Genomic DNA, 13,345 nt, shown 5'->3' on the forward strand with positions numbered 1-13,345 from the left:
CATAGTCTCAGCCAGCAGCTACATAGGGTCTTAAATATAACCACAGTGGGTCACTGAAGCAAGATGCAACAGATAAGTGTGCTTCTTTGAACCATCAGAGTTGCATGGAAGCATGTTTACAAAAGTAAGGAAGTTCAATTAAATCTTAACTGTAGGTGATTGAAATAGAGGTATGTAGGCTTGTTTCCTGATACAGTTTTAGAGTCAATGATTTTAGCTGGGGAAGAAAAGCAACCCAAGTGAATTTAACTATGTTTCCATTTTAAACATGGGGGAGGGGGTTATATTTTTTGCATTTTTACATGTCTAGGTTCTTACCTGCTAAGCAGCTCAGTCAGTGACACTTTAACAAGATTTCAAAAACCATTCTTTGAGTGAGATGTGCATGTACTTATTCACTTCTAATTTAGAACTTTTCTGAGCGAGTAGGTTTTTTGGTGAGCAATCTGAAGTCTGTCTTGGTAACTGGTTCCAAAAATATACAAAGGTTATTCAGCTTGATTCAGCTCCATCACAAAAGAAGGGATGGTGGAAATCTACACTGTTTATTTTCAAAATGTCCTGTTAAAGCACCCATTAGCTCTTTTAGAGGTAGTCTAATGGATGGCTCTAAGTTATCATTTTCACTTACTCTGCCAGGCTAGACTCTTCTGAGACTGGAGTTAGCGAGGGAGGAACTGAACCTCAAAGTTATAGCTTAATATATCTTTATTAAGCCTTTTGTTTTTTCCAAGCAGCAGAATTCCTGAAATATCTAAAGTCATCAAAGGTCACAATGAAGTTTACACATAGAAAGAACTTCATAGTACTCACTCTGTTTGAATGTCCACATTGGAAACAAAGTTTACTTTATTTAGAGTGAACTTACTTAGGGAAATGCAGAGGTTAAGACAATAATGATGTTCTTGACAAGTCTTAACAAATTCACATATTTAGCAGCAAGGAATGCATAGGTTATAGCAAAATTGGTTTAAAATGTGTCATTTTAATAGGCATACAAGGTAATAGTTGGCGTGCATGGATTTGTAGCCAAGCAGGATTTGAAAGTGAATACAGAGCAGACAAACATTGTTTGTACCACATACATACACTCAACAACATACATAAGCAACAGCACGTGTTAAAACTTAAGTAAGTGATTTAGGTACAGGGTTGTTTGACAGCATCCAGCTGCTGCATCCTAAGATACAAGTTTGTGTGGGAATGTGGGGGGGGGGGGGAGGAAGTGCAGTCATCCTTACTTTGGATTTTTTTTTTTTCCAAACCAGGAAGACTTTAGTGGGACTGAAATAAAGGTATTCTAGAGCAGCAAAATGACTCTAATTTATATAGCTCATGGCTGTTGTAACAAACAGCCCCTCACTCAGCCTGAAGGAGAAAAGCAGGTGTGACACCTGTAAAACAGAAGTGTATTTGCATTTCTGCCTCATGCCTTTGCCAGCACGTCTCTGGCAGTGCGTTGCTTTCAGTACCTCTTCAGACCCCTGCACAACCCACAGGTCCCATGCTCATATATATGAACAGTTTAATTTACTGGCGTTTTAATACACTTAATAGGCGGCACTGGAACCCGGTCGGCAGAATCGGTCCAAGCGAATGCATCGCCCGCGGTTCGGTTTTGCTGCCTGATGCGGGGCGGCTGCCGTCAACGCCAGAGCTCCGGCCCTGGCGGGCCAGCAGGAGGGGAGCAGAAGCACGCCGCGGTGAGCCCGCCGGGGCGGGCAGAGGGGCGGGAGCGGAGCGGCTCGCTCCCGCTCGGCTTCCCCGCCCCGCCTGCAGGTGGCCGTGTTGGCCGCGGGAAGCGGCGGCGGGAGCCGCGCCGGCGCCGCGCGGTGCCTCCGCGGAGGCGCGGGACCCGCGGCCGGGGGTGGGCGCTGGGCACTGCCTGATTGGCAGAGGAGGGGGGAGCCCTCGGCGCCCCGCGCCGCGATGAAGCGCGGAACCTCGGCGCGGGCGCGGACCACCTCCGGCATGAGGGCAGCGGCTGGGCGCTGCGCGGGACCGCGGCGCCGAGATGGACAGAACCTGGGAGTCCCTGCAGCACATCATCGCCCAGGCTCTTCCTCACCGAGACCCTGCCCTGGCCTTTAAGGACTGTAAGTACCAAACACCTGCCTTCCCTAACAACGCACTTTTTGTATTTAATGCGAATTCCTGTTACAGTCAAGGCACGATAAAACTGAAGCGATGGACCTGCCCGTATTTGCACGCGTACAACAAACCGTAACGCTATTTCAATTCGACGCATCGGCGTCGCAGGTTAGCGTTTAACCGTGTTTCAGCAGGTCCATTCAGAACTTTTCCACAGCATACTTCACTGAATTTAGTATTGATCTTGTGGTAAGATCTTTACCGTTTAACATCATTCATGGAAAAATTTATGTCACTTCCCTTTCTTCCTCTGGTGATTAGTCTGTCCTATTAAATTGCACTTTTAACTAATGTAAAACTCTAAAGTATCAAATATTAAAATCTTTATGCTTCTATTTAGATAGAGCCAATGCAATATCCTGCTTAAGCACAAGAGGTTTTCCTGCAAGTACTTGAAATGTGATTTTTTTTTCCTAATACCAGACTTGTGAATAAAATGCACTTTTTTTTTTACAGTTTATCAAAACTGTTCATATAGTTGTTCTATACATTTTTTCTCATTTTACAAGCCACATGCAACTGTCTCTCCCAAAACACCACTAATTCTGAAATGCTTTATAGCAAGCATTGCATAGTAAACTGGTCTGACGCATCCTATGAAACAAATGGCATCAAAACCAGATCACAGAAACAACAGTATTTGAATATGGCTTTACGATTTCAGCAGAATAATGCATGAACTTAAACTCTATTTAATTAGTAAAGTTTTACAAGACTCACCCACAGTCCCATAGATTTCCCATGCCTGTGGCTAGAAGACAAATTAAAAACAGATAAAATCAATAAATTCAACAAAACAATATTTTACTTCCATTTACTTCCATTATTTTTACAGTTTCCTCCAGTAGTGAATGGGATCACTTAATTTTGTGTCCCCAAATCCAGTTCTACCTAAGCTTTTTGACTGATAAATTTGGAAGATTGCGAGGTGTCATTTCAGTCTAAGTTGATCAGTTGTGTGATGTACAGACAAAGTTGGGATAACATTTGATTTTTTTTCTTCACATTCAGATCTAATTATAACCTATTGTGCCCCAAGGCACAGTGCAGAGGCATTTATTTAATCTCCACTTCATTCATTTGTCAACAGCTATGTCAGAGTTAATAAAATCAGTCTTGTACAATCAACTCTTCCCTTCTAAATTGCTATGAGAGAAATGACTTTTTAAGTACATGGGTAGTAAAGGAGCTGAGGAAATGCCTACATACTTCTGTATTAAACTTCTCTATTTATTTGCCCAATTCCCATATTCCTATTCACACTGAAAACTGGGAGACTGCACAAGCACTTCCTTGGAAATGAGTAGGAGTATTCACATAGAAAGATGCTGCTCTCACATGACTACAGTATTTCGATCCTTCCCGAAACTAAGCAGGACATCTGTTTCTCTGGCCACCCAGCAGGAGATCCTTATGCTGCTGGATAGATCTGCATTAGCATCGCAGTCTTGGGAGCTGGCAGTGAAGCCTGTGAATGTACACACATCGCAGGAGTGCAGGACCGAGCCACAGGGGGGAAGGGGGAGGAAGAAGGGCATTCCCTTTTATAAGTTACCCTTGGTAACCCGTTCCTGCAGATCTACTGACAAGGATTTTATTGGAAGTGTATGCACAAGCTGCTTGGACAACACGGTTGTGACCACCCACAGATCTCAGGCTGGGAGCAATGATTAAAATGAAAGAAAAGTGTAAGTGGGTTGGAGTAACATTTTTCTTTGGGTTTTCCAAGGCACACAAAGGCATTCTCACGCAGAAGTAACATACCTGGGCTTGACACTGCTGTGAGTGTGTGCCAGCAAGCTGACTGGTGACAGAAGTTCACACAGCCTTGAAGTTTACATTCATTTTCTTTATCTTCAGCACAAAGTTAAGTCCAAAAAGATTTAGGTAGCACTGGCCCATCTCATCTGATTTTTAATAGCATTTAAACAACGTGAGCAGGGATTAAACTGTGGAAAGAAGATAACATCATATGTTTTTTTGTAAGAGCATGTCCACAGCTTTTACAAACACATTAGTTTCAGCCTTTATCAGAAACAACGAGATAAGAACACAAACACATCCAGTGACCACACTGCTGGGCACGCAGGCAACAGGGCCACAGGGCTCTTGTGCTCCTCCCAGCCCCTCCCCATCATACAAAACTTTGCCTGCATCTATAGTTAGTCCTTGCAAAAACACACGGAGTGGGAAAGGTGGTTTGTCTTTGCTAAATTATCCTGTTAGTAGATAAAATGGACAGCTGAGCCAATAGCCCTGTCTTTCAGGATTTCCTCCTTAGGAGGAAATTTTCTGTGCTGAGCCTGCATATTTGAACTGCTTATGTTCCACGTGGGAACTTTTGTCCAACACTAGGTAGAAAACAATTTTTGCCTGAATTAACAAAATATGTGTCTCTCTTCCTCTGAAAAGCTGCAATCCCTGTTTTTGATAAGGACTTGAAGCTTACCAGCAGAAGTGTCCTTTCGTGTAAAAGATGCAATTTCTGAAGTTAACAGAAAATCCTACCTGCGTTTCCGCTTTTGAAAAACCTCGGTTTGCGCGTGCTCTGTGGCGGCAGTCTTTGGAGGTGAAATTCCTCTGCTCCTTGGCGCGCGTGCGGCGAGGAGCGGGGCCTTCAGCAGCGTCTCAGGGCTGCGGCCAGGCCCACTGACGTGGCACTGGCCCTCGCGCCTGGGCACGGCCGACCCTGCTCGTCTCAGGGGCGAAGAGGGGCAGAAGCGTGAGATTGATTGCAGAGGAAATAGGAGCCCGCCCGGCCTTTCCCTGCTGCGTTCGTTATGTAGCTTCCATCTCAGATATTGCAGGGTCGTACCGATAACATCCTCTGCCACCCAACCCGCAGCAGGTCTGACCTGCGCCCTGACAGCAGGAAACAAGGGCCCTGACAGCAGGGGAGGAATGAGAGAGTAAATTACTACGTAATTCAATTTTTTCTCCGTGCAAATTAAATTCATTTCCCTTCTCCATATGTACTATGATAAACTGGTGTATTCTGACTACTTTTTTTTTTTTTTTTAATGTTCTTTGAGGGAAATGTGGATACTCAAGCAAGGAAGGAAACTGAGCTTATGAATTTCATAAGCAGTCCAAGTAAAGGCTGAAAGGCTGAAGTGCAGAAGGGTAGTTTTTATATTTCTGACAGCTGTCAGGGAATGTAATGCATCACTCGACATACTACCTTTTTTATATCTCATAATATCATTCTTCTTTTGCTAAAATGTAGATTGAGATTGCATTTCCTGCATGTGAATTATTTTTGTAAGCTGAAGAAATGGAAAAAACCCTTTATCTGATGTAGCATTGCCTCAGTAGAGCCACTCTAAAATGTACTACAGAAGAGGTTTCCAGTATTATGACTGATTTTGTATTGAAGTACCTCTTCAGGAGAGCCAAATATAAGTTAGAACTTAATTGTACAATTAAATACTGTACAATCACAGAGTAGATTCTCTGCCTGAAAATGCTTACAGTACAAGTAATGTATTGCTACAGTGCTATCATTACCCCGAGTTTTTGCTGAAACATATTGTAAAGTATCCAGAAACTCTCTTCCCAGATCTAATATTAGATGATGTTCTGTACAGAAAGATTTTTTTCAAATATATGTTAATTTTACTAAATTATTTTCTCGGCTATTTCTTGTTCTTAAGCCAAATACAATATTGTGTGCTATTTAATTTTCTTACATTTTATATTACTACCTAGTAAGTTGGAGATGCAGAAAAAGTAACTAGCTACAGTCCTGATCCAACTTCAAAGAAGTCGAAGACTATTAACCCAAAGACTCTGAATCAGGCACTGTATGACCCCAGGAAATATAACAAAACTGCCAAAGAAATGTGGTTTCTTTGAGGGGTTTATTATTCTTTCTTTTTTTAAAAATGCCTGTTTTTCCTATTTCAAGATACTAGAAGATACGAAAGTCTTAGAAAAAGCATATTCATAATGAGAATGGAGAGTACTTAAGAGTAAAATATTTTGGTCCTCAGCTATGTCACATGCAGAGGTAGAAGAGAGCAAGACCCAGGCAAGTAGGCAGGATAGGACATTACGTGGGAAATGTCTAGAGCCAAGAGTCTTGAATCTAACAAGGCAAACACGCTGCAGCACCCCTCAGCATCCCTCCTGGCTGCACAGCACGGGGAGGCAGGAGGACTTCCCTTTTGCCTCTGAACTGAAGTGACTCTGAGCAGGCTACATCCATATCAACCCAGCACTGTAACTGACCATCAGTCCAGCACATCTCCTTCCTGTTTTCTGCTACAGCTAGTCTCCACTTTAGGTACGAGAGAGGACAAATAACTGCAAGCGTTAAGTAATCAGTTATACTGCTGGAGAAAAGTTCTGAGTCTTCTAGAAAGACAGCTGAAGCGAAGAGGCTTCTTATTTGGCTGTGGTTGTCACCTCTGCGCAATCTTAGAAGAGCAGCAAGGCTACTGAGACTGATGCAGTCTATTGCCAGTAGGTGAAAGACAAGAGTAGAGAAGAATCGAAGTGGGGAGACTCCATTTCCTTCTCCATACGCAGCCTGAAGATTTTACTACAAATCTAAATATAAAATGTAAGACAATGTAAAGACTCCACGCAATCATGAATCAATTCCTATGTCTGCTAAACTGTTCCCTAGTTGAATAACTCCGTTGGAGAACACCACCTTGTTTCAAGACTGAATTTGTTAAATCACTTTTTAACCACTCTATCTTACTACATCTTTTCTTCAAGGCTAAAACATGCTCTAGTATCTCACATATATTATCATTTATCTCAAAGAAACCTAAGTACTTCCACAAAGATTTTCAATCCTCTGATTTAATTCATGGTTCCTAGCAGAACTGCTTTATAGTTAGTTGATTTGTGAACATTTAGCCAAGTGATTTCAGATCAGTGTAACTGCAATGCGTCTTCATTTTTTACTGGCTCTGACAAACTAAGTTTCATCTGCACATTTTACCAGCAAAAAATTTATGTCAGCAATAGCCTGCAGATTTTTTTTTTCTTTTTTAAGATAGACTATGAGCAGATCCCTATGGGATCACAGCAGAATCAGCCCAGCTCTTTTTTATCTCTCCATTAACCATTGAACTAGATTTGTCAGTGAGCCAGTCCTTACTCTATTTAGTGTGCACCCTGCTAGCTCTGTGTAATGCAAGCTTCTAAATTCAACACAGTGTAGCAATAGGAAGTCAGATGTCTTGAAGAAATATTACAAGATTAAATTTTAACAAACAAACCACTGTCTTTTACTGACTAGATTACTGTATTCTGTGGAAATTATGTTCCCTGATTTCAGTAATACTTCTGATGTTTTATTAGATAACTAACCGTTCTACAATTCTGTATAGCTCTTTTTAGATACTGAAATTGTATTAGAGTTCTCCTCATTTTTCCCAAATATTGTTAAATAAGAATGTAAAGCCTGCACTAAGTTGCTCGGCTCTTGGTTAACAGTTGTTTTGATAGTAAGATCTTAAAAATGCCCAATTTTAGCAGTCAGTACTCCTCCTTATTTTGTAACATGTGATATAAACTTCTTACTCGATTCATAATATTGTAGGGGAGGGCTTCTGGCCTCATTCCAAGCTCAAGAGATTAAGGTGTTAGTAAACCACACTCAGTTATTGCTCTTCCTTCTCTTTGGTTGCACCTAAGCTGCTGACTCTTCTAGCTAACCTCCATACCTATAATCAGCTAGCTTACAGAAGTATACTGATATTTCAGAAAACTTTCTGCACCTACAGCATTTTCTCATCTTCTTACCTCCAACATCTTCCATCTTCCTTCTTCCTCTGTTTCACGACATACCTGGGACAAATGACTCTTGAGGATGCTGTTCAGCTGATTTCTTTCCTTCTTCTGTTGTTGTTGTTCTATTCCAAAATCTTTAAAGCCTTTTAGGAACTGCCAATCAGTTCTGAGTGTAATGTATTCGGTGTCAAATTGATGATGTTGCTCTTCACCAGCTCACCTGTCAATCAGACGATATTTTCTTCCTGAAGTGATGTCTTGGTATTTGTCTGCCCCTTTTAAGGGTTTTAGATAGGATCATCTAGCATGGAATTTCTGATCAATAGTTTACCTTGGCCTGCTTAGGCTTACTGAGAGGTTTATTCAGAGATCTGTGCAGCCTACACCAAGTTACCTTTGTCTGGCTTTTACAAATTTTTCCTTTCACATGTCTTACTGAGTACTCAACAATGCCTATGATGATATTCTTTTTTCTGAGACTGCAAGTGAAAAGGAGAAGCAAATTAGAATTCTAGAACTTTGTCAGAAATTGAACTATTTGTCAATAAATTCTCTATATTGCACACAGTTATTCAAGCCTTGGAGGCTTGTCCCTTTTTGTGCAAATGTACTAAGTGCATTCCAAATATTAACTAGCTGCTAAGTAGTTCACTAGGAAAAGTTTTATGGTTACTTCGTATGGACCCACAGCTCTGATTGACAAGTGCTCAATGAAAAAAAGACCCATAGCACCTTTACTCCTACACACTACCTATAGGCATTTCTGTACCAGAAGATATATTAGCCTATGTATTTCCACAGAAATTTCAAGTATAAAGAAATCCAGATCAATCCAAGCAGCAACTAGCTATTGTAGAGAAGAGAAAAGGCCCCTGAAATCCTCAGCATAGAGTTGGTGCCCAAGTATATGCTACCTGATAATACTGTGTTTACTGTAAGCCTGGTTTTGTTCTATCTTAGTGGAGATTTTCTTGTTCTTATTTGTACTACAGTACATAGCTTAAATTACACATGAAGAATAGAAATTACAGCATGGAGACTGGTATATCCTGATGAAATTACTACTAATACGCTAATATATAACAGCTTATAAACCTATGGTCAGGTCATGGAAAAATTAATTAGTATCACCTACTCACATTTGCAACACAGTCTTTTCTATACATGCATATTATCAACTTACTCATTTTAAAATATACAAAACTAATCAAAAGAGAAGATATCAACCTTCCATTAAAAATCTGCTGGTTCCCAACTAAACTGCTGACCTTTTTTGTACAGGTTTAAACAATATCTGTTTGTTAGCCTGAACCCAATTTTAACAGCTTCCGTAAGATAAGTATGTTAAGTTACAAGCTATAATAGGATACAGCTGCAGAAGGGTGCACTTGTAACTTATGAACTTTGTTTAAATGATATGGTTTTACTGATTATGTGCCACAGCTTGATTTAAGAGATGTAAGACAACTTTACTAGCCTTTCACTAAAGAATCTTCTTTAATATATTTCATATTAGATATTTCTTTAACTCAAAAAAGCTTGTACTTTTCTCTGCATTCAGGTATTAAATTAACTCTATCAAGGCAGTTAAAAGGATTTTTAGAAAAGGTTGTTTTAAGTTTAAAAATGACAAAGTAGGTGGTTATCTTGTGGGTGCTCTTTATATTCTACTCTCTTGACAGTAAAATACTGTCAAGGATATGGCTCCATTCCACTCCACTGATAGACTCACCGGGCTCCTGCTCCCATTTAGCCCTGTTAGTCTTAGCCAAAACACCCCTTCCCCCCCCCCCAGCTTGGGCATTCTCCTCTTTTCAGTCGTGTTTATTTATCTTAGTTGGGGTAAATGCCTAGTCAGTATTTTTTACAGTAACTCCATGAGTTTGGAACCTTTTTTTTTTTTTTAATTTATTTTCCTGGCATCAGTGGAACACAAATCTATGGATGTAATTCATTTCTGGGAGTTTTGTTTCCCACTTGCAATGACAAGTAATTTGACCCACTTCCATAAGCAGAGGTCACGGAAGTAGGCATTTCCTACTCAAAGGTGAGAAATCATCTGGAAAATAATGCCACGTTTTAAGATACATTTCATCATTTCATCCATTTCCAAATCCAGTTGACATAAAACAGTATTTCCAAACACCGAAAAGAGCTCAGGGTTCGTGTAGGGTGAGTGTAGCAAAACAACTTGTGAGTTTCTGCTCTGCAGAGCTCAAAGTTTCCAAGCAGTCTGCTCCAGAAATACAATCCTTGCAAATGAGAGGCACTTCAAAGAGGCTACCAGGATACGCAGCTTACGATAGCTTCACCAGGTAGAGTGCTCAACTCCTGGGCCTCTGGGATGCTTTTCCAGCTGATTAAAAAACAAAGTAGAGACATCTACATTGAAAGATAATCTTCCCACCTCATAACTAGACATTACAACCAATATCAAACAGACTATGGTGAAACCCTTAACACTCACAGATGGAAAAAAAATTAAGGAAAAAGGATGTATGAAATTCTTGCCCTAGAACCTGATCATACCTGCACTACTATAAACCTCTAACTTAAAAAGTCAGGATAGCTAGGGAGGGAGCACATATGCAGTATTTGGATAAAGTATTATCTGGCTGAGGTTCATGGAGGACTTCAATAAAACCAATATAGTTGACTGAATTCTGCAATCCACAATATATTGAACAAGAATTTTTAAAGAGCAGATAATGAAATTCTTAAGAAAAGTACTTATCAATTCATATAAATACTACAGTCATTATTTTAAAAGCTGTATTTTATAGACATCTTCCAAAATACAAAAAGCGTTTAGAAGAGAGTGACCTTTCAAAATGAGACGTAAATTTTAATGCTGTATTTACTCACTGTTAAACCCCTCGAGTAAAAGCAAATCTTGCTGTTTCATTTACATATGACTACTGACTTCTCAAAATCCTCAGGACCAGCGCACTGCAGTATTCCACTGCAAACCAGCTGGATGCAAAATACTAACATGCGGCATCTGACCAAACAACCTTCCACCTGGCATGTTTAAAAATGAAACTAAAGAACGCAATTCTTATAGGACAAATGAATATTGAGAGATCTTAATAAAACATAAGCAATCATGGTAGTGTCTCAGGATAAGTAATTAAGTAGCTGCAGACCTGAAAACATAGATTTAAGTGGTGTATTCTTGGATATAAAATCATAGAATGGTAGGGTTGGAAGGGACCTCTGGAGATCATCTACTCCAACCACCAGTGTAGCCTATACAGGGATTGAACCTGCAGCCTTGGCATTAGCAACACCATGCTCCAACCAACTGAGCTAATCTTTCATGTTTTCTTAAATTACTACAAATATACATTATAATGAAAACATTTAAATTAATAGTTGTCAAGCATACATTTTTATAAAATTAAATTGATTTTTTTAGTGGACAATACTCAGGATTCATAACACGTTTAACATATGAACTCTTGAGGATGAAGCACTTAAGGCAAATTTATATACAGACCTTCTACTAGTTTAGTTTATATTAATTTAGTTAGTTAAGCTATTTAAAAGTGCTATGCTATTTTAACCTCAGGACAATGAGCTTACTGATACATGCTAAACTGCTGTAAGTCAAATTAAAATCAACATAAAGGCATTCTCATGTAACATTGTTTGGCTTAACTGAAAACTAACACTGGCAACAGTTTCAGTTCTGCCATTAGTTAAGCCAGTACAATTTTGCGTACATCAGCCTTTTGAGGTGCTAACTTTGGCTGGGGTTGAAAAATCACAGCAAAAATTGCTGCAGTATCTTAAAACGTTACCGCCAAATACTTCCTAGATGGATGTTACCATCCTCACAGCTGAGCTAGGTTTTATGGATGTGCCTCATCCACTTCTGTACAAAATCAGCCTCTTTTAAAAAAGGTAGATTTCCACAGCTTTTACAGAGACAGCCAGCTGGAGCATCAGGCTTCCTTCGCATATGAAGCCCGCTTCACAGCCGGCAATTCTAATCCAAACATGAGTATCAGCTCAGCTACTTTTAAACTGTTTGTCATACCAGTTTAACTTGTAGTGGCTACTCACAGCTTAGCTGTCTCTTGGTAAAATGTGTCTTTGGCTGTATAGGTTGTGACAGCCAAAAGCACTTTTAAGGATTTCACCAAAAGGAGAGGTGTCAACACTCTCTCTTTTGAGAGCTCTTTGGAGCACTTAAAAATTCTTGCAAATATTAGTTTGTAGAGCAACAGGAGCTCCAGCCAAGCAGAGAAAGGCAGGCTGTCCAAATGCTGAACTACCTTTCAAGAGTACTCTTGAACAAGAATGGAAATAAAAAACAGACATTTTACATGCTGAACTCTTTCAATTGCTATATAACTAAAGAAAAATGAGAAACAAGGATCTCATACACAAACTATTTTAGAAGGTTAGCTGTTGCTATTGTTGGAATTGAACAGTTTTAATACTGGGTGTTTGTTGTATGGCCTACTATCATTTTCTCTTAATAACCAAAATCTCTGCGTTTGTGGGTAGTTCTCCTTCTCCCTTGCCCCGACAAAATCCAAGTCCCAGGACTTCTTTCTGCTTCTTTACAAACTGAGGCCTGGATGTTGCTAAAACACTCAGTGGTTTCAGTAGAGCAGGCAACTGCGGCACTTCATCAGCTGCAGAATATTAACCTGATGATGTGGCTCAGATCGATTCATGTGTTTTTTAAACAAAAGCTGTTTTAATCTGTACATTAGTACAGATTAAATCATAAGGCCGCTGAAAGTACTGTAGGTTACTTAAACCAATGTGCTTGGTGTTCTTGCAGACACTGGATTATTGCTTTTAATGACTGCACTGTGACAGTGCAGACACTTTGACTGTTTGAAACAACTATTTTAAAGGCCGAAGTGCTTTATGGCACCATCTTAAACCCATGGCGTTCTTAGTGTTGCTCAGTTTTATTTTGATCTATTTCAAGCTGACTTCTTTTTGCCCTGGTTGTACCTTTTCAATACAGACCTGAATTTCATCAATACCATTTCTCTATTGAAGCAGCAGCTTCTATTGAATTGTCAAGTTTAAAGCTTGGCTATTTGACAGTCATAAAATTTATGCCTATTTTCAGCTTTTACTTAATAGGTTTTAGACTGGATTGTTACCTAACACACATGTGAGTGCTCTGTGGAGCAGAAGGTCTAATAAAAGACACTCAGGCATTTACATCAGAGAGAAACTCTCAGAGAGAACTGGTTTCTGAAATACTCTTTCATCAAGCTGCATTACCTTACGCGTATTATTTAGTTAGGAGTTACCCAGCTAAAAGTCCAATTTTTCTCCCCTCATGTTCATTATTACTCATAATTCCTAATAGGAGAGTAATTGCGCTTCTTGAGTGTAAAAACTGGGTCATCAGTTCCAGATAATCGCTTAATTTTTCTAGATTGCCAAGCACTGAATTTCAGAGATGAGCAGT

At 39.8% G+C, this 13,345-nt stretch overlaps 1 protein-coding gene and 1 long non-coding RNA gene across 2 annotated transcripts in view; one reads left to right on the forward strand and one right to left on the reverse strand.

The window, feature by feature from the left end:
• The first annotated feature begins 2,014 nt into the window (after nucleotides 1-2,014).
• LIX1 (limb and CNS expressed 1) overlaps nucleotides 2,015-13,345 on the forward strand; it is a 35,145-nt gene continuing 23,814 nt past the window's right edge. The window contains exon 1 of the mRNA XM_062600301.1: nucleotides 2,015-2,096. Coding sequence (XP_062456285.1) covers nucleotides 2,015-2,096 — 82 coding nt within the window. The remainder of the gene's footprint in view (nucleotides 2,097-13,345) is intronic.
• LOC134153838 (uncharacterized) overlaps nucleotides 5,938-13,345 on the reverse strand; it is a 48,611-nt gene continuing 41,203 nt past the window's right edge. The window contains exons 11-12 of the long non-coding RNA XR_009961239.1: nucleotides 7,912-8,119; nucleotides 5,938-6,702 (exon numbers count right to left, since the gene is read on the reverse strand). This is a non-coding gene — a long non-coding RNA (uncharacterized LOC134153838). The remainder of the gene's footprint in view (nucleotides 6,703-7,911; nucleotides 8,120-13,345) is intronic.

Source organism: Rhea pennata, chromosome Z, assembly GCF_028389875.1.
Source record: "Rhea pennata isolate bPtePen1 chromosome Z, bPtePen1.pri, whole genome shotgun sequence".
In the NCBI taxonomy this organism is placed as follows: Eukaryota; Metazoa; Chordata; class Aves; order Rheiformes; family Rheidae; genus Rhea; species Rhea pennata.